Source organism: Crinia signifera, chromosome 6 (genome assembly GCF_055691185.1).
Source record: "Crinia signifera chromosome 6, ASM5569118v1, whole genome shotgun sequence".
In the NCBI taxonomy this organism is placed as follows: domain Eukaryota; kingdom Metazoa; phylum Chordata; class Amphibia; order Anura; family Myobatrachidae; genus Crinia; species Crinia signifera.
In genome coordinates this window covers 206,772,113-206,794,798 of record NC_139222.1, presented here as the reverse complement: position 1 = coordinate 206,794,798, position 22,686 = coordinate 206,772,113, and the positions used below count along the sequence as shown (strand labels likewise).

Here is a 22,686-nt window from a genome sequence, read left to right as displayed (position 1 = left end):
CCAGAAAAACCCATGTTGACCTTTTGACTGTCGACCTTGTCCACGTCAACATAATGTTTGTGTCGACCTAATGGCTCGGTTGACCTAAGCCCATGTCGACCTTCAGTGGTCGAAACAATGCATGTCAACCTTAGTTGTGTCGACCCATACCTAAAGAAGGAGTTTGCTTTTGCAAACTAACCTGAATCACCCCCAATATTTCTGATATTTCTGGTGACCCATGTATCTGTGCAGCAACAGGCGAGGCCACCAACACAAAATGCAGTGCCTAGCCATAAGTCTCTAGCTCCATCTAGAGACTAATAAAGTCAAATGTGAACATGGAACTATTCCAAAACATTGCACAATGTCCTATTTGGAAAGCTCCTTCATCTTCAGCTGTGGGAACACAGATTACATAAAAAAAAAAACACACCACCAAGTAATTGTGAAGATGGGTGTGGACAAAATTACCAGAATCTTCCGTGGCATTACACAAAAACTGAGACCAATGACTGAACGGAGAAAAGCAGCTGGGACATTTTCAACCCATCTGATAATGAGTAATCAAGTGTTTTCCTTAAGCTGTTTGACAATTATTAAGCAGAGAATACAATAACCAATACAGACCCAGTATGAATGACTAAATCAGAATCCATTAAAGCACAACTGTAGGTGCTTAAATTGAATGTGCTCCAGCAATTTGGAGTTCTGGTCAATTCACTTCAATATTCACTGGTACTAGTGCGGCCAGCTGACTGTAAATGTGTCCAGATGTAGAATTATCCACATTTTCCATTCAAGTAGTCGATGCTTCTAAAGGGGCTGGACTCTGAAGCACAGTTAACCCACAACTAAAAATGCGGGATAAGGACGATTCAGATAGGCAAAATCCGTAACCTCGATAGCCGCACATAACAGTACACAGATACACATACATTAGTAATGCTGTGTGGGGGATTAGGTTTAACAGTGATTTCAGAACAACGTGAGAGTGGTACGTCTTTCCACTTAATAACTTACAAGGATAACTTTTACACAGAACCTCTATGGGTGTTGACATCTTTTTCTCACTGATGCGCTCATATTTTTGCCTCTTTGTGGCGGCTTTTAGCCCTTGCCATGGAAGGGAACCCAGATTGAAATACATCAGCACATAGCCCAGGGACTCCAGATCATCCCTACGAGATTGCTCTAAGAGAGAAAGTAAAACGAATACGTAAACAAAACAATTTGCAGGTAATTTGTGGTATGACCATTCCATTTTACTTGATGCATGTGGATATGTGTTTTTTTAAACTTGCTCTGAACAGATAAAGGGGCAGATGTATTAAGCCTTAACAAGAGATAAATGCAATGGTGATAGGATGTGATTGGCTGGACGTTTATCTCTCTAACTGCCATATTACAGGCTGTCTTAGAGCATAAACACGATCCAAATCGATAGGTTTTAGAATCGGACGCTTCAAAATAAATTCCCAGTGTCTATAAAGGGTCTATACAAGCCAGATCCAATAGAGACATCACAGGGACAGGACTCAAGTGTAAACACAGAATACATTTAGGTTTCATATACACACAGCCTGAAGATCACTCAATACAAATATAATTTTATGCAGCATGCCAAGTTTGTGTGCGTTTAACCATCAGAAAGCAAAAGGGTGTTACTATGGGGGGTATTTAATGTTATTTCCGACAATTGGAAATACCAGCCAATTCGACAGTCGGTATTCAATCTTGGACTGTTCAAAACAGCCACAGATTCAACAATCTAGTGGGTGTTTTTCGACAAAGCAGATTTTAATTTACAGTAGTTTAAATGTTGTAAAACAGTGATTGCACATATATGCTATAACGAATTTTCCCCTGAATTGCGGCCCAGGGACTCAGTTTTCCAAAATGAGTGGGTCCAAGGGGACAAAATGGCCGGGCAGCAGGTGAATTTGGGGTCCACGTAGAACACATCACTCCCTTTCGCCTCACCAACTCTCGCAGCATGGTCAGGGAGTAGGGGATCCCGATGGCCAGATAACAGGCAAACGCTGGCAAGAACAAGATGTGCACCCCCACCCCCTTGCCTCACCACCTTTCGCCTCTCGTCATTTCACATGTGTCAGCTCCCTTATTTCCTCTTCACCATCCCTTTCCTCTTTTTTCACTCTCCTTGTCCCCTTTTCTTTCTCTTATTTTACCTTTCCCCCGTGCTCTCTTACAACACTGTCCCTGCCACCATCTCTCACCCCTGCTGTCTTTCTTCCCCATGCTCTTGCCCCAGCCCCCTCTGTCTCTCACCCACACCTCTCTTTATCCCTCTCTTCTCCACACCTCTAATTTAGGCTTTGCCTCTCGACCATCCACCCCCTCTGACACTCTCAAACCCCTTTCTCGTCCCAAAACACTAATTCGCTCTTTCCCCGACACCCTCTCTCATCTCGCCTCTGCCTGACATTCTTACTCCTGCTTGCAACCCCCCTCTTGCTCTACCCCCTTTCTCTCTCGCACCTCTTTCCATGAAGCCCTCCCCCCAATTCCGCTTTCAGAGCACAATAAAAGGTCGGACCCAGGACCTTGAACCTGCTTCTGACAAGGCTATGACACTTTCTCATATTAATGGGCAACCCGCATTTAACCCTTCTTCTAACAGGTCGAATCGCCAGGGTTATTAGGTGCGGTGCTTCCACACAGCACCTTGACCCAGCAGCTACCTGGCAATTAACCGGGTTAATGTTGTGATCTCAAAAGGTGCATATGGGGCATTTTAGTGACAGTAGGGGGTGGGGTAGTTAAAAAGCATACTATGTGATCGGACCCAGAAACATTGGCTAAGTACCCCAACTGTATAAAGTGTTAGGTCCTCAGGATCCACAAATTTTTTCACAGAGAAGACCAAGTAATAGCGTGCATAATTAGAAGATTTAATCTACACAGTATTCTAGCTGTTACATTGGAGACCAGTTTACATACTTACCTATTCCAAGATGAGTGTTTATAGATGCATATCGGGCAGTGCCGGTTAAATTCTTGTTTTCACGGTAGGGTATATGCTGGTGTGTTCGAGCATCTCGATATTTTTTTGCAAGACCAAAGTCAATGATATAGACAAGGTTTCCTTTCTTTCCAAGTCCCATCAGAAAATTATCAGGCTTAACATCACGATGGATAAAGTTTTTGGAATGAATGTATTCGATGCGACTTATCTGTAAAACAGAAGAATTACAAGGAGTTTAAAAAAAAATAAAAAAATTCTAAAAATTAGATTCTAATCCATTTAAAATTAGTACTTTTAGGATTAGAGATTAACAAAAAGCAAACAGGTTTTATCTTTAAGTTTTATTTATATAGCACACTTTCTCCAACAGGACTCAATGTGCTTTACAGGCATCAAAATAACGCACATAATACATAGGATTTGGGAAGTACAGCAATAGATAAGCCACACAGACATAAAATAAAGTCTTGAGAGCACGCTAGGCACAATATAGTGTTGGGGGAAGCATTTTGGATAACTTCCATGAGTTGTGTATTCCACCCTAACAAGGTACCTGTGGAGGCAGCCATCTTGGGCGCACCGGACTGCACCCTGGGTCGAATAGGTTACCCCTAGAAGAAATTACACTGCAATCACCCATTTTGTGTCGAGTAGGGTCCCAATACGACAGCCAGGTTCATGTATTTTTCATCCCACCCACAGGTGTACCAGATGAGGCAGCCAAGTTGGGTGCACTACAAAAGGTTACACTGTGGGAGGTGACCCAATGCACATATGGGAAAGCAGGAGCTTGTGTAGTAGTAGTAGGATATACAGTGTATGCAAACATCCAGATGAAGCAGATCCTGCCCGCAGAGGAACCATCAGAGACCACAAGCTGGGGTGCACTGCGTAGGTCACTGCTGGCAGGGTGTGCAATACACTGCTGGAGGGTAAAATAAAATATGATGACATGATTAAAACATCTTTGCAGAGAACAAATTAAAGGGGGAAAATATGAGAATAATTTTGATAAAGTCCTAAACATCGTGGTTGCACTGGTGAGTGAGAGAAAGTGGGGAGTACATTCACTGGAAGTGTTGCTACGTAGACTGGCCCTGGCGCTTTCCTTCACAGCTCCCTGTTCACCATGAGGTGTAGGCCTGGGAACAGTCCTTTTGTTCTCATGGGAAAAGGGAGGAGAGGCAACATAATGATCCTGAGTTTTGTGGTTGTAATGCAGTCCTTCTGTAGTAATGTTGGTTTGTTATTTGCCTTTGGTTTTCCTTCAGTTTAATGCCGCTACTGATTTTAAGCAGAGCCTTTCTAACTAGACCCTTCATATACGAAACACACTAGTATCCAACATGTATCCATCATGAATACTACCCTACCCAGTAAACCTCCCCTCCAGCAAAAGGTGTTTAAAATGATGGCAATAGGGCGCACAAGTCACATGCAGATTACAATTATATGTGGCATGCTTTTTTGTGCATGATTGATGCACTCTATCAGGGGTGGGGAACCTGCGGCACGTGGGCCGTAAACACCCCCATAGCCGGTCTGAGTGGCTAAGTGCAAGTGTATTTAGTGTAGTATTAAGCCTTAACAAGAGATAAATGCAAGGGTGATAAAGAGAAATAAAAGTCCAGCCAATCAGCTCCTTACTGACTTTTTTCAAACACAGCCTGTAACATGGCAGTTATGAGGTGATTGGCTGGACGTTTATCTCTTGTTAAGGCTTAATACATCTGCCCCATTGTGAGAAGTAGCCTGAAGGTCCATACATGGTTACAGTATAGTGGGTAGGCAATGTCTAGGTCGACAGTCACTAGGATGACCAGTAAAGCTCGACGGTGACTAGGTAAACATCTGAAAATGGTCTACATACCATAAGCCTACATAGCCAACACTCAAAAGGTCAACACAATAAAAAAAAAAAAAAATTCTTGGGGTCTATGTTGACACGAACACCATATGAGTGTACCGCATCTCCTCGCCATTCTTCGGGTACGATGCTCACTGCGCTCAGCACACTACTATATTTCTCACTCTATGCCCACTTGGATAGTGAAGTATGAACCAAGTCTGTCTACACAAAAAAAACAACAACAATGAAAATGCATGTCGAACTTGTGGGTGTCAACCTTAAGTTGACCTTCTGTCAATGCCGACCATTTCCAGGTGTCTACCTAGTCACAGCCAACCATTAGTGGTTGACCTAGACCAGTGATGGCTAACCTTGACACTCCAGATGTTAATGATCTACACATCCCAGCATGCCCTGCTACAGTTTTGCTATTTGGCCATGCTAAAACTGATGCAGGGCATGCTGGGATGTGTAGTTTAACAGCTGGACTGTCAAGGTTAGCCATCACTGACCTAGACCACATACCCCATACACATGGAGTGATTTTTGCCTACTTTCTAAGCGATCTGTCTAGAATAATAAATAATGCACAAATTGCTCTGTGTACACCCCATAGAGATGGCAATGCGTGATACCGCGAGTCGCCATCGCCTGCTCAGATCTTTGGCCCATGCAGGCAAAATCTAGATAGCTCTCCTAGAAGTGCATAAAGAACACTGATTAGCACAGATCTCTCAGCACACATGGCTTCATGTATATGGGAAATGTAGCCACCGAGAATTTCAAGGGAAGTCGCCTACCTAGATCGCTTAGCACACATCGCTAAGTACAAGTTGCCCCATGTGTAGGCGCCTTTACTCTCAATCATCCTGTGGATTTTATTTATATAGTGCACACATATTCCACAGCGCTTTACAGAGAATATTTGGCCAGTCACATTGGTCCTTCCCCCCATGGGAGCTTACAATCTATATTCCATACGATATTTACACACATTCACACTAGGAATAATTTTGTAGGGAGCCAATAAGCCTACCCATATATTTTAAGATTGTGGGAGGAAAACATAGTATTTGGAGAAAATTGACACACGCATGGTGAACATATATGAGCTCCACACTATTAGGGTTGTGGTGGGAGTTAAAGCCATAATCTAAGTGTTGTGTGGTAGTAATGCTAACCATTAGGTTCTTGGTGCATAGGTTCTTGGTGCATATTGGCATCAATGACAAAGTCAGTGTAGTGTGGAAGGGAGGAAGAAGGGAACAAGGTATACGAAGGTGTATGAGAGACAAACAGCCAAATACAAATATTTCCCATGATACAGATTTATCATTTCAGGAACCTTCTGCATCTGTAAACAGGTAACACAACGAGGGCAAAGGAAAAACAAGATCTGAAATGACTTTATCTGAATGCTAGGAGTTTAACTGGTAAAATGTGGGAACTAGAGACCCTAGTTTTGGAGGAAGATTTTGATCTCATAGCCATTACCGAAACTTGGTGGGACGAATCACATAAGTGGGAGGCTAACTCATACCCCTTTCACACTGCAGCTCTTAAACAGCATATTGACTTTTTTTTTGCCTTTTAAAAAACTTTTAGAGATGCAGTGTGAAAGCTCCAGGGTGCTTTACCCAATTAAGAAATACTGGTATTTCTTAAATGGGTAAAAAGCAGTGTCCTACCTGTTTCAGACCTGTTTTTTTGGCAGTGTGAAAGGGTCTGAAACGGTATTTAGGACCCTGGCAGTAGTGATCACTGAGCTGGTCCCACTCTGTGCAATGAGCGGGAGCCAGTGCAGTGAATATTTAATGAGCAGGTCCCGCCCCTGGCATATGTAATAAGCAGGCCCGCTCATTTCATATGCCGGGGGCGGGACCTGCTCATTAAATATTCACTGAACTGGCTCTCGCTCATTAGATATGAGCAGAGCGGGAGCTCAGTGGCAATAAGTGTGCCGGAGCCCAGCGGCCACGCCGGACTCCACCATGTTCCCGGGGCAACCTCATCAGGTAAACGGCATCATTGCCGATCAGTGGCCCCTTGCTTTCACACCTCACATCGGCTTATACCCCGTATGATACCGGGTAATATGTGCGGCGTGAAAGGGACATTAACCAGTTTTAAGTAATGTTTTAAATACCGGGTCTAAGCAGGTTTTGTGGTGTGAAAGCAGCAATAGAAGGTTATAGTCTGTTTAGAAATAGAGTAGGTAGAAGGGGAGGGAGTATGTTTATATGTAAACCATCCTTAAAACCATACACAGAGAAGACATATACAAGAGCACAATGGAGTCAGTAGAATTGGTATGAATAGAAACCACAGGTAATCTCAAAAAGGGGTAAAAAAAACTTATAGTAGGAATATGTTATAAGCCACCCAACATAAACACGGAGGATAAAAAAGACCTCTTGCGACAGGTGAGAAAAGCGGCCAGCTTAAGGGACATTATTATGATTATGGGTGACTTTAACTATCCAGAAATAATTGAAAAGTTAGGCCAAGTAGTACTGCTAAGGGAAATCTTTTATTAGATGCCCTGAATGACCACTATTTGTATCAATTTATTTCAAGTCCAACCAGAAATAACAATATCCTGGATCTCTTGAAAAGCAACAATGGGGACATTCTTACTAACATAAACATAAGGGAGACATTGGGGAACAGTAATCACAATATGATCACATTTAATTTAAATTTTAACAAATATAATTATATTGGAGCAACTAGATCCTTAAATTCCAGAAAAGCAAACTTTGGTAAGTTTGAGGAGTCCTTAAAGGATATAAACTGGAAGGAATTATTTAGAGGTATGGATACGACTAAAAGGTGGCAAACTTTAAAAAATACTGTAGGAGTGCACTGATACATTTATTACTAGGGTAAAAAAAAAGAATAAATGTCAAAAGAAAACAGATAGCTTAAAAACAAAATGAGTGCATTCAAAGCATTTAAAGAAGAAGGGACACCTGAAGCATTTGCTGCATATAAAGAATGTAATAAATGTAAAAATACAATCAAGATGGCTAAATTAGAGACTGAACGTAAAATAGACAGAGATAGCAAATCTAAACCCAAAACATTCTACAGTTATATGACCAGGAAACGGTTAAGGAAGGAAAATATTGGCCCAATAAAAACAAAACAAGCAGGGTACCCTGGTTATAAAAGGAAAACAGAAAGCGGAATTATTCAATTCATTTTTTGCTTCAGTATTTACAAGGGAAGAATCTTCAGAGGATCTCCCACAGATTAAATGCTCGGGCTCTTGATTGCTCCCAAACTGTATGTTTGAGTGAGGAAATAGTCAAAAATAGATTACAGATCCTAAATGGTAACAAATCTCCTGACCCAGGTGAAATACACACATGGATACTAAAATAATGGAGTTCAGTCATAGCATTACAGTTATATCTGATATTCTAGGAATCAAACTTGGGGACAGTACCAAGGGACTGGCGCATAGCTAACATAGTACCAATATGGAAGAAAGATAGCAAAATTAACCCTGAAAGACTGGTCAGCGTTACATCAATTGTGGGGAAAAATCTTAGAAGGAATAAGAGATAGTATCCAAAATTTCTTAGAACAGGAGAAGGTGATAAGTAAGGCTCAGCATGGGTTCATCAAAAAGAGATCATGTCAGACTAATTTACTTATCTTCTATGAGGAAGTCAGTAGGGGGCTGAACTTAGGGAAATCTGTTGATGCAATACTTCTTGATTTCACTAAAGCTTTTAACACAGTGCCTCATAAAAGGTTATTAATAAAACTAAGTAATTTACTGATAGGAGATAAAATTTGTCATTGGATTAAAAACTGGTTGCACAATCCTGGACAGAGAGTGGCGGTAAATGGCATACATTCCAGATAGGGTAAGGTCCAAAGTGTCCAAAGTGGAGTCCCACAAGGTTCAATATTGGGACCCACCTTGTTTAATATATTCATTAAAAAAAATAGGAAGTAACATAGTGAGTAAAACAGACCAAATTGAGTATGGAAATGAACTCAGAAGAGGATGTGGATAGACTACAGTGACTGAAGTAAACTGGAAAGGTGGAAAATGCAGTTTAACGTTGCCAAATGTAAAGTAATTCATTATGGGAACAAAAATGAATAAGCTACTTATAGGCTAAATGGAGTTATTATATGCTGTAGAATACAAAGATCGGTTAACCAGTCTGAATATGTTTTCACTAGTGAAACGGAGGTTGAGAGGTGATATGATTTGTATGTTCAATTACAGGATTGGGAATCATAAGGAACTGGGATATGACTTGTTCACTAACAGGAATCCTATATAGGATTTACTCAACTCAGTAGTTACAAGTCAATAGGTTGAACTCTATGGACTAATGTCTCTTTTCAACCTTAATTACTATGTTGCTATGTTACAACTTCTGTGCTGCCCCCCTGAATGTACCCAAACGTAATTGTTTTTTGGCATGTTCATCCAATCCTTACGTTATTTATGTAAGAATCAGCTGGGTACTGAATAAATACAGATTGCCAGAGCAGAAATTTGTCATAGTAGAATACATTCTAAAATATAAAGTATATTTGTAGTTGTAAAAACAGATGAGTAATAACATGATTGTTTAAACTATATGTAAGTTGAAGTATAATGTATATTATATAATAACAGTACACTAAAGTTACAGGGCAGATGTGGAAAATATATAAATATTTTTTTTTCGTCGGCACTGCTTTATGGTGCCCATACACGGAGCGATGTGCTATGTGTGTTTTGAACTAGATCGCATACAAGTTGCGATTTTACTTTTGAACTTTTAAAGTTCAAAACGCATCGCATTGGTTAGAATCGCACTGTGTACCTTCGGGGATGCAACGCACATCCCCGCAGGTACAATATTGTATAGCACAAAAAGTATGTGCTGGCAGTACTTTTTGTGCTACATTGCATCACTTTTGTAGTACATGAGATGCGATGTCCATTAGGTGACTATAAACTTGAAAAAAAAAAAAAAGGGCTAAAATCGCACAGTACATCACATCGCATCCCCTACAAGTGCCAAAACCACACGGCACCAATAAAGTTCAAAACACACAGCACACTGAAATCGGTATGTGTATGGGCACAGCAGCTTGCTTTTTGTACTAGATGGCATCGCATGTGCTGCACATTCTTTTTTGTGCTATGCGATGTGTGCTGGAGCACGCATTGCATGGGCATAAAACAGTCTATGGGCACCTTTAAGAAAGAGGTAAAACTTGTTATCTACTAGTAGACATAAAACCAAAACACACAATCATCTATTCACTTTAGCCACACTGAAATATAGTGCAAACTTCCTCTTGAAAGCAGAACAAAAAAAAAAAACACAAGCATATGACCCTTCCTTAAGGCCATACACTAAGCCACCAAACAATCATGTTCAAACGCCACTGTCTCTAAATTTGGCAGCCATTTCATCCTGCTGTTTGGGTGCAGTGTGTGGAAGAAATGTTATCTGTCACAAATGTCATACCAATGTTCTTCTACAGAGGCAGCTTTTATGGAATTTTCTTCCTAAATTCCACCTCTGTTACAACACAGCGTCGGCTGGACCAATGTGTTTACAGACAAACCTTGTCATGTTTAGCATAAACATCCATTAGCAGCCTCGCGTGCGGCGGCAAAATCATTCAATGGTCGCTGATTATCAAATGATTCTGCAAGCCCTCACAGATCTAAGACACCGCTCTGGTGTCTTAGATCTGTAAGTGCCTGTATGGAAAGCGGGTGGGCAGATGACATGCGCTGACGTCAGCTGCCCCCCCCCCCCCCACCACCATATCGGTGCATTAGCATGGGAACGCCCGCAAAAAGCTGGGCGTTCCAATGGGCATGACTGCAGTCTATGCAAACAGGCTGATCTATGCGAATGGGCTGCACATGCGTGTGCCAGTTGCAGCAATTCCACGGTTGTGTCTGACACACTCAAAAGCACCGCGATTGCCCACACAAATCTGTTAAACCCGACTAGGTACTTGTGTATTTTGGCGGCGCCCATCGCATACCATAAGGCATACGATGCAACGCGATATTGTACAATGGCATACAATTTTTAAATTGTATGCCATTGTATATGGCATACAATGCCATACAATGCGATGCGATTAAACATTGTATAAGCACCCTAATGGGTGCTTACAATGTTAAATGCACCCCCACGCCACCCCCCCACTATAAACATGAACCCGAAGCGTGGCGAGCGCAGCGAGCCCGCGGTGGGCGGCGGTACGCGTCCTCCGACCTTTTCATACCCCCACTATCCACGCCGGCGTGGAGTTGAGAATAGAAAGTGTGGCGAGCGCAGCGAGCCCCGCGAGGGGACACGGACACCTGTGAAGCCCGCGAGGGGACGCGGATACCTGTGATACGCTTCGGGCTCGGTGGCTTGCCACACTTTCTATTCTCAACTCCACGCCGACGTGGATAGTGGGGGTATGAAAAGGTCGGAGGACGCGTACCGCCGCCGCTCGCCACGCTTCGGGTTCACGTTTATAGTGGGGGGGTGGCGTGGGGGTGCATTTAACATTGTAAGCACCCATTAGGGTGCTTAAAAGCACCCTTTAGGGTGCTTATACAATCTTTCATCGCATAGGGGGTAAAAATCGCATGGCATGCGATGTACACATTGCGCGATGGACATCGGGGGCGCCGCCAAAATACACAAGTACCCCCGACTAAAGTCCAGGCTGCGTTGTGAAAAATTGCAGTTTGGCACCCAAAAAGGGACACTGCACATTTCAGCTCACCATTACAGGAGTCGGCGAGCTGAAACTCTCCAACCCACACGACAGCTCTAATCCTTTAGCTACTTGTTCCATCTAACACATTCTAAAATTGTAACCCTGAATATAAAAGTTTCAGATTGAGGCAATATATTATAGAAAAAAACATTTTCTTCACCTCAAATGAATTTTAATTATTTGACATGCTGTTTGCTAGTTATTGTTCACCACTAGCAGCCATTTTCTGTCACATGAGAATAAGACACTGCAGTGTCTTTTAATGGGATTACCAAACAGGAAGCTGATTTACCCAACAGAAATCTCTTCCCAGGATCACAAGCTTATCTCAAATATGTTACATTTGGATAATCTTCTGAAGCTCTTACATACAGGTTTGTAAAACGGAGTAATCATTTTGTTTACTTGTGTGTACCAACTCACTGGCATGTATTATTATTCCCCCCCCCCCTACACCTCAGTAACAAAATCACCAGCATCACTACATTTTGTATATTGGCAGTAGCAAATGACAAATGAAAAACCACAATAATTGAAAGAATAAACCTTTTCTATTGTTAAAGGAGAATCTATAACAAGATAAAGCGGAGTACAAATTTGCTAGGAGAATGGTAATTAAAAGGAAAATAAATATGGGGATGATTGTGGATGGTTTGCAAAAGCAAACTCCTTCTTTATTAGACAAAACCCATGTGTACTTCAAATGGGGGCAGATATAATATGTGCAGAGTGAGTTAGATTTGGATGGGCTGTGTTCAAACTGAAATCTTTATTGCAGTGTAATGGTGTGTACACACGGTGCGATATGGCTTCGGATGTTGCCGATATAGTGAACATCGGAAGCCATATCGCATGCAGATTGTGTACTTTTTAGGGCTTGCGAGCCCGATGTGCTGTCGATGCACGCTCCCGTGTGAGCGCAAATCCGAAGCGACATAGTGAGGGCAGGCAAGACTATATAGTGCAGATCTGTACTATATAGTCTTTGTGCCTTTATACTTACATAGCTCCGGCGGCCAGAAGGGCTTCTCCTGGGGCTGCAGGGCTGATGCACAGTGACCCAGAAGTCCGCCGTATAGAGGGGGAAGGGGGTGTGTGTGTGTGGCCTCTGATGTATGCATGGGGGGGCAGCGGCGGGAAGCTGTTGCTGTGTCGTGGCCCCGGGTGTGAGTCGGGATGCGATCAGATCGCATCGGGACTCGCATCGCACGGCATGTTGACCGTGTGTACACACCATAAATATAAAGCAGCCAGTATTTACTCTAAACAAACAAAATAACTTAAACAAATGTAACTCGGTACTTGTGTATTATCACGGCGCCCATCGCATACCACTAATTAAGGTATGCAATGGGACCCGATTTGAGCCTTTCCCCAGGCTGAGTATACTTTTAATATAATTTTAATATTGAGTTGCATGCGATGCGATGATGCCCGATTTGGGCTTATTCCCATGTTAAATGCCCCCCCAGACCCAATTTTTAATTGTATACCCACCCTGATGGGTAATGAGTATGTTAAATGGCCCCCCCCCCCCATTGTTAACGCCACCCCACTATCAACGCTAACCCGAAGCGTGGCAAGCGCAGCGAGCCCGCGGTACGCGTCCTCTGACTTTTTCATACCCCCACTATCCACGCCGGCGTGGAGTTGATTTTATATAGTGTGGCGAGCGCAGCGGGGACGCAGAATATATGTGAAGTCATCCACGTCCGCTCGCCACGCTTCGGGCTCGGTGGCTCGCCATACTATATATAATCAACTCCACGCCGACGTGGATAGTGGGGGTATGAAAAGGTCAGAGGACGCGTACCGCTGCGCTCGCCACGCTTCGGGTTGGCGTTGAGAGTGGGGTGGCGTTAACAATGGGGGGACATTTAAAATAGTCATTACCAATCAGGGTGGGTGTGCAATCAAAAATCGGGTCGGGGGGGGGGGGCTGGTATTTAACATAGGAATCAGGCATCCAGGTGCCTGTACAATTAAAAATCGGGTCCCATCGCGTTGCATCGATTTTTGGTTGTACAATGCCTTACGATGGAAACTGTGGGCGCCGTGATAATACACAAGTACCTGTAACTCTCTCTGCACCTGTTACATCGGCCCCACCAACAGTGCACATGATTTTGTTCATTAAAGAAGGAGTTTGCTTCTGCAAACTAACCAGAATCACCTCCTATATCCAGAAACGGCAATTTAAGCTTTAGCCTCTTACGAAATTACGGCATATTTTCAGTAAATGCAAATGTACACTATCATAAAAAGCAGCAGAGCCATTCTACCATCTCTTACCATCTGGTCAGCAAGTAGCAGCACCGTTTTCAAGCTAAATTTTCTGGAGCAAAAGTTAAAGAGATCTTCAAGGCTTGGTCCCAGCAATTCCATGACCATGACGTTATAATCACCTTCTGCACCACACCACTTTATATTCGGGATTCCCACTAGAAAACATACATAGTAGTGAGTAACATACCCTGGACTCACACTATCCACTAGGAACTTGCGTTATAACTGAGGTATCAGGCACAAAGTACCTCACACCTCAGTGAGTGCACAAGGTTCTAGTGAAGTGACAGATGACAGCCTCAGGTCACCTTTAACACTCACCTCCTCCTTGCATCATCTTATAGATCTTGCTCTCAATATGGAGCTGTGGATGTTTCGTTTTCACACATTCCAGTTTGATGGCAACTTCCTCAGCTGCTGCAATGTCAGTGCCTGCAAATTAGATATACAAGCCATTATTAGCGGAGCAGGATATGGTCATACAGGCTATAGGCTAGATTACACACAACCATTAAGTTGTGTCATTTCCAATGAACAAACTCCATAGCAGTCTATAAAAATACCACCCATCATAAGACTGAATCATAACTACTTCCCAGATTTCATTAGTGTATAGCATAGTAGCCAAGTTACAAACAGAACAATACAAAAGGGGTGCAGCCGACAGGGAAGTGCAAAAGCAAGAGAACTATTTGATCTGTTTCAGTAGCTCTAATTTAACCTACCACAGGATGTGCAAAGCTCACCCTCAGACCAACAGGACCTGGATTACAACCTTGTCAGTGTCCCAATAAAAACTACACCTGCCTATATATACAGAGCGGAACTAAAATGGTGCACATACACATGTGAGATATGGCAGGAGATTTTGATAAGTCACCTGACAAATTGCATGAATCTCATGTAATCGCATGTGTCACCCGATGCGATGCAAGGGTCCACCAGTCAAATCTTGCGTCACCAGATATTATGTGCTGCACATAACATCTATTGCATGTGCGATTGCAATGTGATCTGCGCTGGCGGTGTAGTGGAGCTGGCGGCAGGAGGGCTGTTGGGCGGTGGTAGTCAGTGGAGCTGGTGGCAGAAGAAAAAAAAAAAAAGACTGGGTGGCCCTCTGATTGGCTGAGAGAGCTCATGTTTTTTTTTCTCCCCTTTAAATTCTGCTGCCCGCCACCGCTCCACTGTCTACCACCGCTAGGGATACCAATCCCGGAGCATTTCTTCAACCCCAGGTTCCGGGATTGAAAAACGCTCAATGCCAGGATTTTCAGGATTGGCCTCCATTTAAAAAAAAAAAAAGGGAGGGGACACGCCCCGTCCACCCCACAGATTTATTACATGCGCGGGCGCACGGCAGCCGGGATCGGGGAAGAGAGCAGCGCTGCTTGTTGCCGCCCCGCAGAATTACTTTCATTGGTGGGAGCGTGACAGAGAGCAGCGTGCGGGTGCGCCTCCGAGTGGGTAGTGGCAGCATCAGCTGGCCCGGCCAGGGCTTACAGTGTGGCCGGGAGCGGTCAGATGTGACCGGACGCTGCGGCCTGCACAGCACGATGGTCAGAGGTCACGCTGAGCAGGCTGCACGCCGGGGTCGGGAACAGCTGGGCAGCTTCGAAGTGGGTGCTGAGAAGCTGCCCGGCATTAGACTGCAGGCAGCTTCTGCTAACCCTAACACCACCCTCCTGCTGCCTGCGCCGTTACACAGCCCCCGCCTTCTTCCAGCACCTAATGGGTCATTGCAGATGGATCGCAACATCGGTTGCTGGAAAAAAGCAGTTAAGTTGCGATTGGATGTGATGGGAAATCGCATTGCATCCTATTGCACAAGTGTATAGGCACCATAACACTTGTACATATACACACACACACACACACACACACACACACCGAGATCAAAAATAATTCCAGACCAAAGTTTCAACTGCATCATTAATAAATTAAATAAACTCAAAAGGTGAGAAGTGTAAGTGTATATTAAGGCCCATACACACTTGAAGACTTTCATTTCAAAAGACTTTGGCAAAATCTCTGATAGATTTATCTATCACCAAAGTAGTGCGTACACACTGAGCTATTTTCCCAAAAGAGCAAAAGATTTTCAGGAGGCAAAAGACTTTGCTGAAAATCTTTCAGTATAAGGTTATTTACATAATGGGTGGGTTTGAATTCCAAGGGTGGGAACAGCGGCCATATTATTCTGTGCATTCCTGTTCTTGAGGCCTGATTCAGAACTGATCGCTGGGCTGCGTATTTTCGGAGCCCAGCGATCAGGTAAACGCCACCTCGGTCAGGCAAAATCCCTCCCATGTGCATGGCAACGAGTATTTGCAGCCTTGTACATAGGGAGAAATCCATTCGCCTGCGCCAGCAATGTATACGTTACACAATGTATATTGGTGGGCAGTAGTGGCTGCAACATATACATTGCTGGCAATGTATACATTGCCACCATAAAAATAAACATTGGTGGGCAGTGGCCTGTGCCAACAATGTATATACAGATGGGGCCGCTGCATCGGATCGGCTCCCATTGTGCCGTCCCGCGTTGCCTGCCAGAATGGGGCGTGCGCGCAGAAGACGCTCGCGTGCAACATTCTCGTCCCACCGTCCACCATCTCCTGCCAGCTACAGCAATATGGCAAGCTGGCGGCAAGGGGGAGAGCGGTCCCATCTGTATTACAGCCTTATAAACATCGTTGGTGGGCAGTGGTGACCATAATATATACATGGCTGGCATGTGCCATCCATGTATATATTACTGCCATATATATCATTGGTGGGCAGTGGTGACAGAAATATATACAGGACTGGCATGTGCCATCCATGTATATATTACTGCCTTAAAATTATCCTTGGTGGGCAGTGGTGACAGTAATATATACAGGACTGGCACGTTCCATCCATGTATATATTACTGCCTTATAATTATCGTTGGTGGGCAGTGGTGACAGTAATATATACAGGACTGGCATGTGCCATCCATGTATATATTACTGCCTTATAATTATCGTTGGTGGGCAGTGGTGACAGTAATATATACAGGACTGGCATGTGCCATGCATGCATATATTACTGCCTTATAATTATCGTTGGTGGGCAGTGGTGACAGAAATATATACAGGACTGGCATGTGCCATCCATGTATATATTACTGCAATATATATCATTGGTGGGCAGTGGTGACAGAAATATATACAGGACTGGCATGTGCCATCCACGTATATATTACTGCCTTATAATTATCGTTGGTGGGCAGTGGTGACAGTAATATATACATGGCTGTCCTGTGTCAGCCATGTATATATTACTGCTTTTAGAAAAATCATTGGTGTTCAGTGTATGCTCCACACAGTGCAGGGGGCGGGGCATCACGCAGGGATGTGAGGCCGGGGGAGCAGAGCTGCAGGCCGGCGCCAGCGTGGGAGAAGGCAGAGCGGCGTATGTGGCAGCTGCAGAGCAGGGCAGGAGACGGTGAGTATGCTCCATCAACAGCGCGGGAGAGCCGGGGGCGGGAGCTGGGGGAGGGCGCAGGGCAGCAGTCGTGCTGAAAGCAGCTCAGCTTTCAGCCTGGCTGCTGTACACACTCAGTGATGATGGCTGAGAAAGCAGCTGTCATCGCTGGCATGCTGGTAAACCGCATCATCGCTAGTCTTCCATCGGCGGGCCATATACACTAGGCGATTTTCAGAAGAAAATCACTCAAAACTGCAGTTTTGACCGATTTTCAGGTGAAAATCGTTAAGTGTGTATGGGCCTTTAGGCTGGCAATATGTAATGGGCATCCTACGGAGCTATTCAATTGGTTGTTGATAGGGAGTAAATGCTTTACTTATAGTGGCCAAACTAAATGGATTAAGATAGGCCCATACACACTAGAAGATTTTCATTTCAAAAGACTTTGCCAAAATATGTGATAGTTCTATCTATCTTCAAAGTAGTGCATACACACTGATTTTCCCCAAAGAGCAAGGGATTTTCAGGAGGCGAAAGACTTTACTGAAAATCTTTCATAATAAAAGGCTATTTACATAATGGGCTGGTTTGAATTCCATATTTACATTACTGGCCGCGACGGTGCAAGTCAGCGGTGGTGCGGTGCGGCTCATCTGTCTTTAGGGGGGACGGGGTGCAGGTGCCTCTCACCTTGCCCCACGCCACTGACCTGCTACCAAGTGCCGCCCTCAGGCAAATGCATAAAGATGCCTAGTGGTGGCAACAGCCCTGATTGCTTATTATATTTATATGTCCAATGCCACCAATGTATATTTAAAGGCAAAAAACCCATGCAGTTCCTCTTCCCTGCCTGGGGTGTTGCTGTCTGCTGTAGTTCTTCTAGCACAGTGTGGTCTGTATATCAGCACAGATATGCAAACCAGACCTGTGCTAGAAAAACCACAGCAGACAGCGACACCCCAGGCAGGGAAGAGGAACTGCATGGGTTTTCAAAGATAGCGGGTGCTAGAATAAACACTATATTTGGTGGGCAGTGGTGCCAATAATATATACATTGCTGGCCTGTGCCAGCGACGTGTATATGTACTGGCTTAAATATATTACATTGGTGGCCAGCAGATGAACCACCATGCTAGCGATGATGCGGGAGCGTGCACCATCGCTAGTGGGTGATCTCTGCCCCATACACACTAGGCGATTTTGACCTGAAAATTGGCAAGTGTGTATGGGCCTTAAATCAGATAAATCCATGCAAATTCCTGGTTAATGTGCCCATACCGTTGCCTCTGGAGGATGTAAGCAGAAATCATGCAGTCGCAAACAGCGACTAAACAACAAAATAATTATTTGCAAAGGGTCAACACCACTGAAGTCCATACACACTTGCCGATGCTGGCTCAGAAGCTAGCTACCGGCGGCAGGGGGTACCTCATTTGCCTGAACATGCTGGAGGAGGGAATTAACGATGTACGGGAGCGCACATCGTTAACGACATTAAGTGTACACACTAGAGGATATTTTGAAAGATATCTTTCACTTTATCTTCTAGTGTGTGTGAGCCTTATTAGCCCTTGTCTGCACTAATGATACAAAATAAGGCCTAGGCCCTAGGGCAGGGCAACACCGACCCTCCAGATGTTGATGAACTACACATCCCAGCATGCCTTGCATCAGTTTCAGCATGGCCACATAGCAAAACTAATGCAAAGCATCCTGGGATGTGTAGTTCATCAACATCTGGAGGGCTGGTGTTGCCCAGCCCTGCCCTAGGGGATGCCATGTCAGTGGTCAAAATCCCAACAGGCAGTTGCAACACTGATGCCAGAATAATGGCAGCCTGTATCCTGATCGTAGGTATGTGGCGCTGTTGGCTTGGTAAGGTGATAACTGCCCATAAACCTATATGATTTGGGCCCTTTTGACCTGATACCGATGCACCAGACCAAGAAATCGGGTGAGAAGTGCGTACATTGTATTTGCCTTTAGATTCCGGAGATCGTAAATGCCGCACGCAAGATTTACCGGATCTGGCAGCACTTGCTGGTGTTGCATACAATACATCATATGCTAAAGGACGGCATACTATGTATCGCAGGGCTGGGCAACACCGGCCCTCCAGATGTTGATGAACTACACATCCCAGCATGCCTTGCATCAGTTTCAGCATGGCCACATAGCAAAACTAATGCAAAGCATCCTGGGATGTGTAGTTCACTAACATTTGGGGGGCCGGTGTTGCCCAGCCCTGATGTAACGTATGCAGTCCAGTCACCGGCGGGCAGTTCCCGAAGTATGGCCAGCTTTAGGTACTATTGGGGAGTTAGGGTTAGAGGGAGGGGGGAAGCAGACACTAACAGGGAGGTTTGTGGCAGAAGAGAGCAAGTATACTTATCTCAGTCACTATCAGGTATTCCATTCAGCAGGATGCCGCTGTCAGACTTCTTATGCTGGGTACACACCAGAACGATTTGGCCTAAATTCCACCAATTTCAATACAATCTTGACCAATTGTATGTCAATTTGTCATGTTTTAGATCCAATACCAATATGCGTCCTCGCTGGTTGTTTTTCAGATCATACCTGCTGTAGTCAGGATTTGAAAACAAACCCTTCAACTGGGTACAGATCAGAATTATATTGGATGCAGATCGTGTGACCATTGTATGGTCGTCTCACGATTTGCTCATGATCGTTCTGTTGTGTACCTAGCATTACAGTTGACAACCAATCCAGGCCTTTTCTATACAAAAAAATACACTCCAACAGCACATAGAAAATCTGATCTAGCTCATGGCAATAATTAGATTAAAAGTCTGGTGCACACATTATGAATTATTACTTCACCAATGTAGCAGATAAAATGAAGGGCCTGGTCCACACACAAAGACAAAAAAAAGAAAGAAATCACAAATTATCAGACTATAATAAATTGTATAAAAGGTCCAAGAAAAATACTCTATGTCCACATATCTTATAGCTAAAACATTAGCCAACCTCTGCAGAAACACAAGTCTCCTCTCTCCAAAGATAAAAGGAGAAACATCACCCCCAAATAACCAGCACTATTCCTTCCAAAAAGGTTTTAGTTAGAAGTCAGAGGAATCGTTCTGTCTGATATGTGCGCCCACATATCATACACCGAGTGCGGGGATCACCCACCACATATACAGTGAGGGTCAGTGAACCTGACCCAGCCCAAAAGTAACACTGGGAAACCCATGTACCCCATATACACATCAGAGTGAGGAGTAGGGGAGGGTGCATACCCCTCCCCCACCAGCATCCTGAGCTTAGGCCTAACCCAAAGCAATACTACACGGAACACATAACCAGCAGCGACCTCCACCTAGTACCCCGGAACCACCGGGTCACACAGGGGCCCCAACACCCCTATGGGCCCCCCCGTCATCTCCTAATCCGCAATTTAATTTCTCACCTAAATAAATGTCTCCGAAAGAGCCGCTGCCGATCTTCCGGCCCAGCCGGTACCTGTTCCCGACTCTCAGCTCCATATTAGCGCTCAGGCCCGCTCCTCCTGCCGCAATCAGCCTCTGACCTCCGGCGCACTTTTCACCATCCGCTCACAGGGTCCATCCGCTGTATGAGTTCACAAGACGGGGCTGGAGAGACGGCGCAAGGGCTGCGGTCGGTGTCCCAACCTCTCCCGCACTCCCCGGCCGCTCGGTGACGGAGGATTACTGCGGATTCCGCTGACCCCGCTCCGTCCCGGAAAATAACCCCAGCAAGAGGCGGCTGTCACCCAGTGTCTGTGACGTCACCCCACCTAGCAACAAGCGCCGATGCGACGGGCAGGTCTTCTAGTCACATGACCAGTATAACAAAGTGTCAGTCACATAGAGCGGCTATGAGTAGGTCGGGCGCCATCTAGTGGTCTAATGCCTTTACTACCGTAGACATAGAGATTAACATCGGAACCCAGGGGCAGATCTAGACACTACCGATTTATTAAGCTTGGAGAAGAGATAAACTGGAGATAAAGCGGAGAAAAGGTAAAAGAAGATAACGCACCAGCCAATCAGCTGTGTTTGAAAAAGACAGTTGGGAGTTGATTGGCTGGTGCTTTATCTCCTTTTACCTTTTCTCCACTTTATCTCCAGTTTATCTCTTCTCCAAGCTTAATAAATCTGCCCCCCAGGCCGCTTCCGCCATTGAATTTTGCGATGAATGGCAGCTAACCATCGTATTAAAGGAATTCTATAGAGTATAGAGAAAACTATTCATTTGATTCTTGTATTAGCAATACATTTTTTAAGCATTTGCAAAATCTTTGCAGCGTGGTTGGCCACTCATGGGACTGGTGCGGAACCTAGTGTAAGCATTGAAACACCACTGAATGTTTACCATTCAATGATGGCAAACATCGGAATGCCTCCATCGAATCGGAAAAACACTAACAACAAATAAAAAACATAAATGGTTTTAAAACCATCACATACCTCCCAACTGTCGTGTTTACTGCGGGAACGTCCCGGTTTTTGGGGACGTTCCCAAGGCCCGCACAGGGCCAGCAGTGTCCTGTGGCGGGGGCGCAGCATCTATTCCCCGCAGGCAGAGGGGCAGCAGCAACAAAAAATTGGGCTTGGCCTTGCACGATATTGTCGGTATTGTCATATTCCAATGTAAATCCCAAAGGGGTCTACACATGTGAGCTTTGTGGTGAGTGATCACTAGCAATGTGTGCTAAGAGCTGTTCTAGACAGTTCGGCTCCGAGTAGGAAGAGTTAAAAATGCCAAACCCCCCCATACAAAAGGGGCGTGGTTTAATTATGGGGCATGGTCTAATTATAAGAGTGTGGTCTAGCAGGAAAATAATTACTGTACACCCCACTTTTGTAACCTGCAAGACCAGACATTGGTTACTGCAGGAGTGGGCATTGTTTTCCCTCGCATAAATTGGCTGGCTGAAGGCAACACAGTGACATATAAGCATGAAGGCTCACTATCAGAAATCGCAGCAGGTGTTCAAATCCGCGACCGCGTTGCTTACCAGCGCGCTGGTACGTCCTGTGGTGCAAGTCCCTGTACTGCGCTGTCTCCAAGTGTTTTCTGTAGCAAGATCTGCATGGTGTTTCCCTGGGACCTAGACAGCATCCCACGCCGATCCCAAGCCAGTCCCACGCTGCATGAGTGCCGCCATGACACCTGTAGTCACATGACTGACTCTCCCAATAGTTTCCCTGTGACCTTGACACTCTGACCTGTGAACTGAATCACGTGATCAATGTGTGCACAGGTACCTCCTGGAGTTGTTTGATGCTGCAACTTGCAACCAATCACAGACAGGCAGGAGGGATATAGGTGAGGCCTCTGGTCCTTCCTCCTCATCTTGAACAACTAGTCTGATCCCTGA

General features: G+C 44.6%; 1 protein-coding gene across 3 annotated transcripts in view; it reads right to left on the bottom strand.

Annotated features, from left to right (window-relative positions):
• Positions 1-21,130, bottom strand: part of CSNK1D (casein kinase 1 delta) — a 40,821-nt gene extending 19,691 nt beyond the window's left edge. For 2 of the 3 annotated variants that reach the window (XM_083148671.1, XM_083148672.1), the window contains exons 1-5: positions 20,752-21,130; positions 14,184-14,294; positions 13,869-14,017; positions 2,948-3,176; positions 1,003-1,173 (exon numbers count right to left, since the gene is read on the bottom strand). In XM_083148671.1, coding sequence (XP_083004797.1) covers positions 1,003-1,173; positions 2,948-3,176; positions 13,869-14,017; positions 14,184-14,294; positions 20,752-20,827 — 736 coding nt within the window. In that variant the 5' untranslated portion in view covers positions 20,828-21,130. The remainder of the gene's footprint in view (positions 1-1,002; positions 1,174-2,947; positions 3,177-13,868; positions 14,018-14,183; positions 14,295-20,751) is intronic. The other variant, XM_083148670.1, reaches the window with a different exon arrangement.
• Between the last annotated feature and the right edge of the window lie 1,556 nt (positions 21,131-22,686).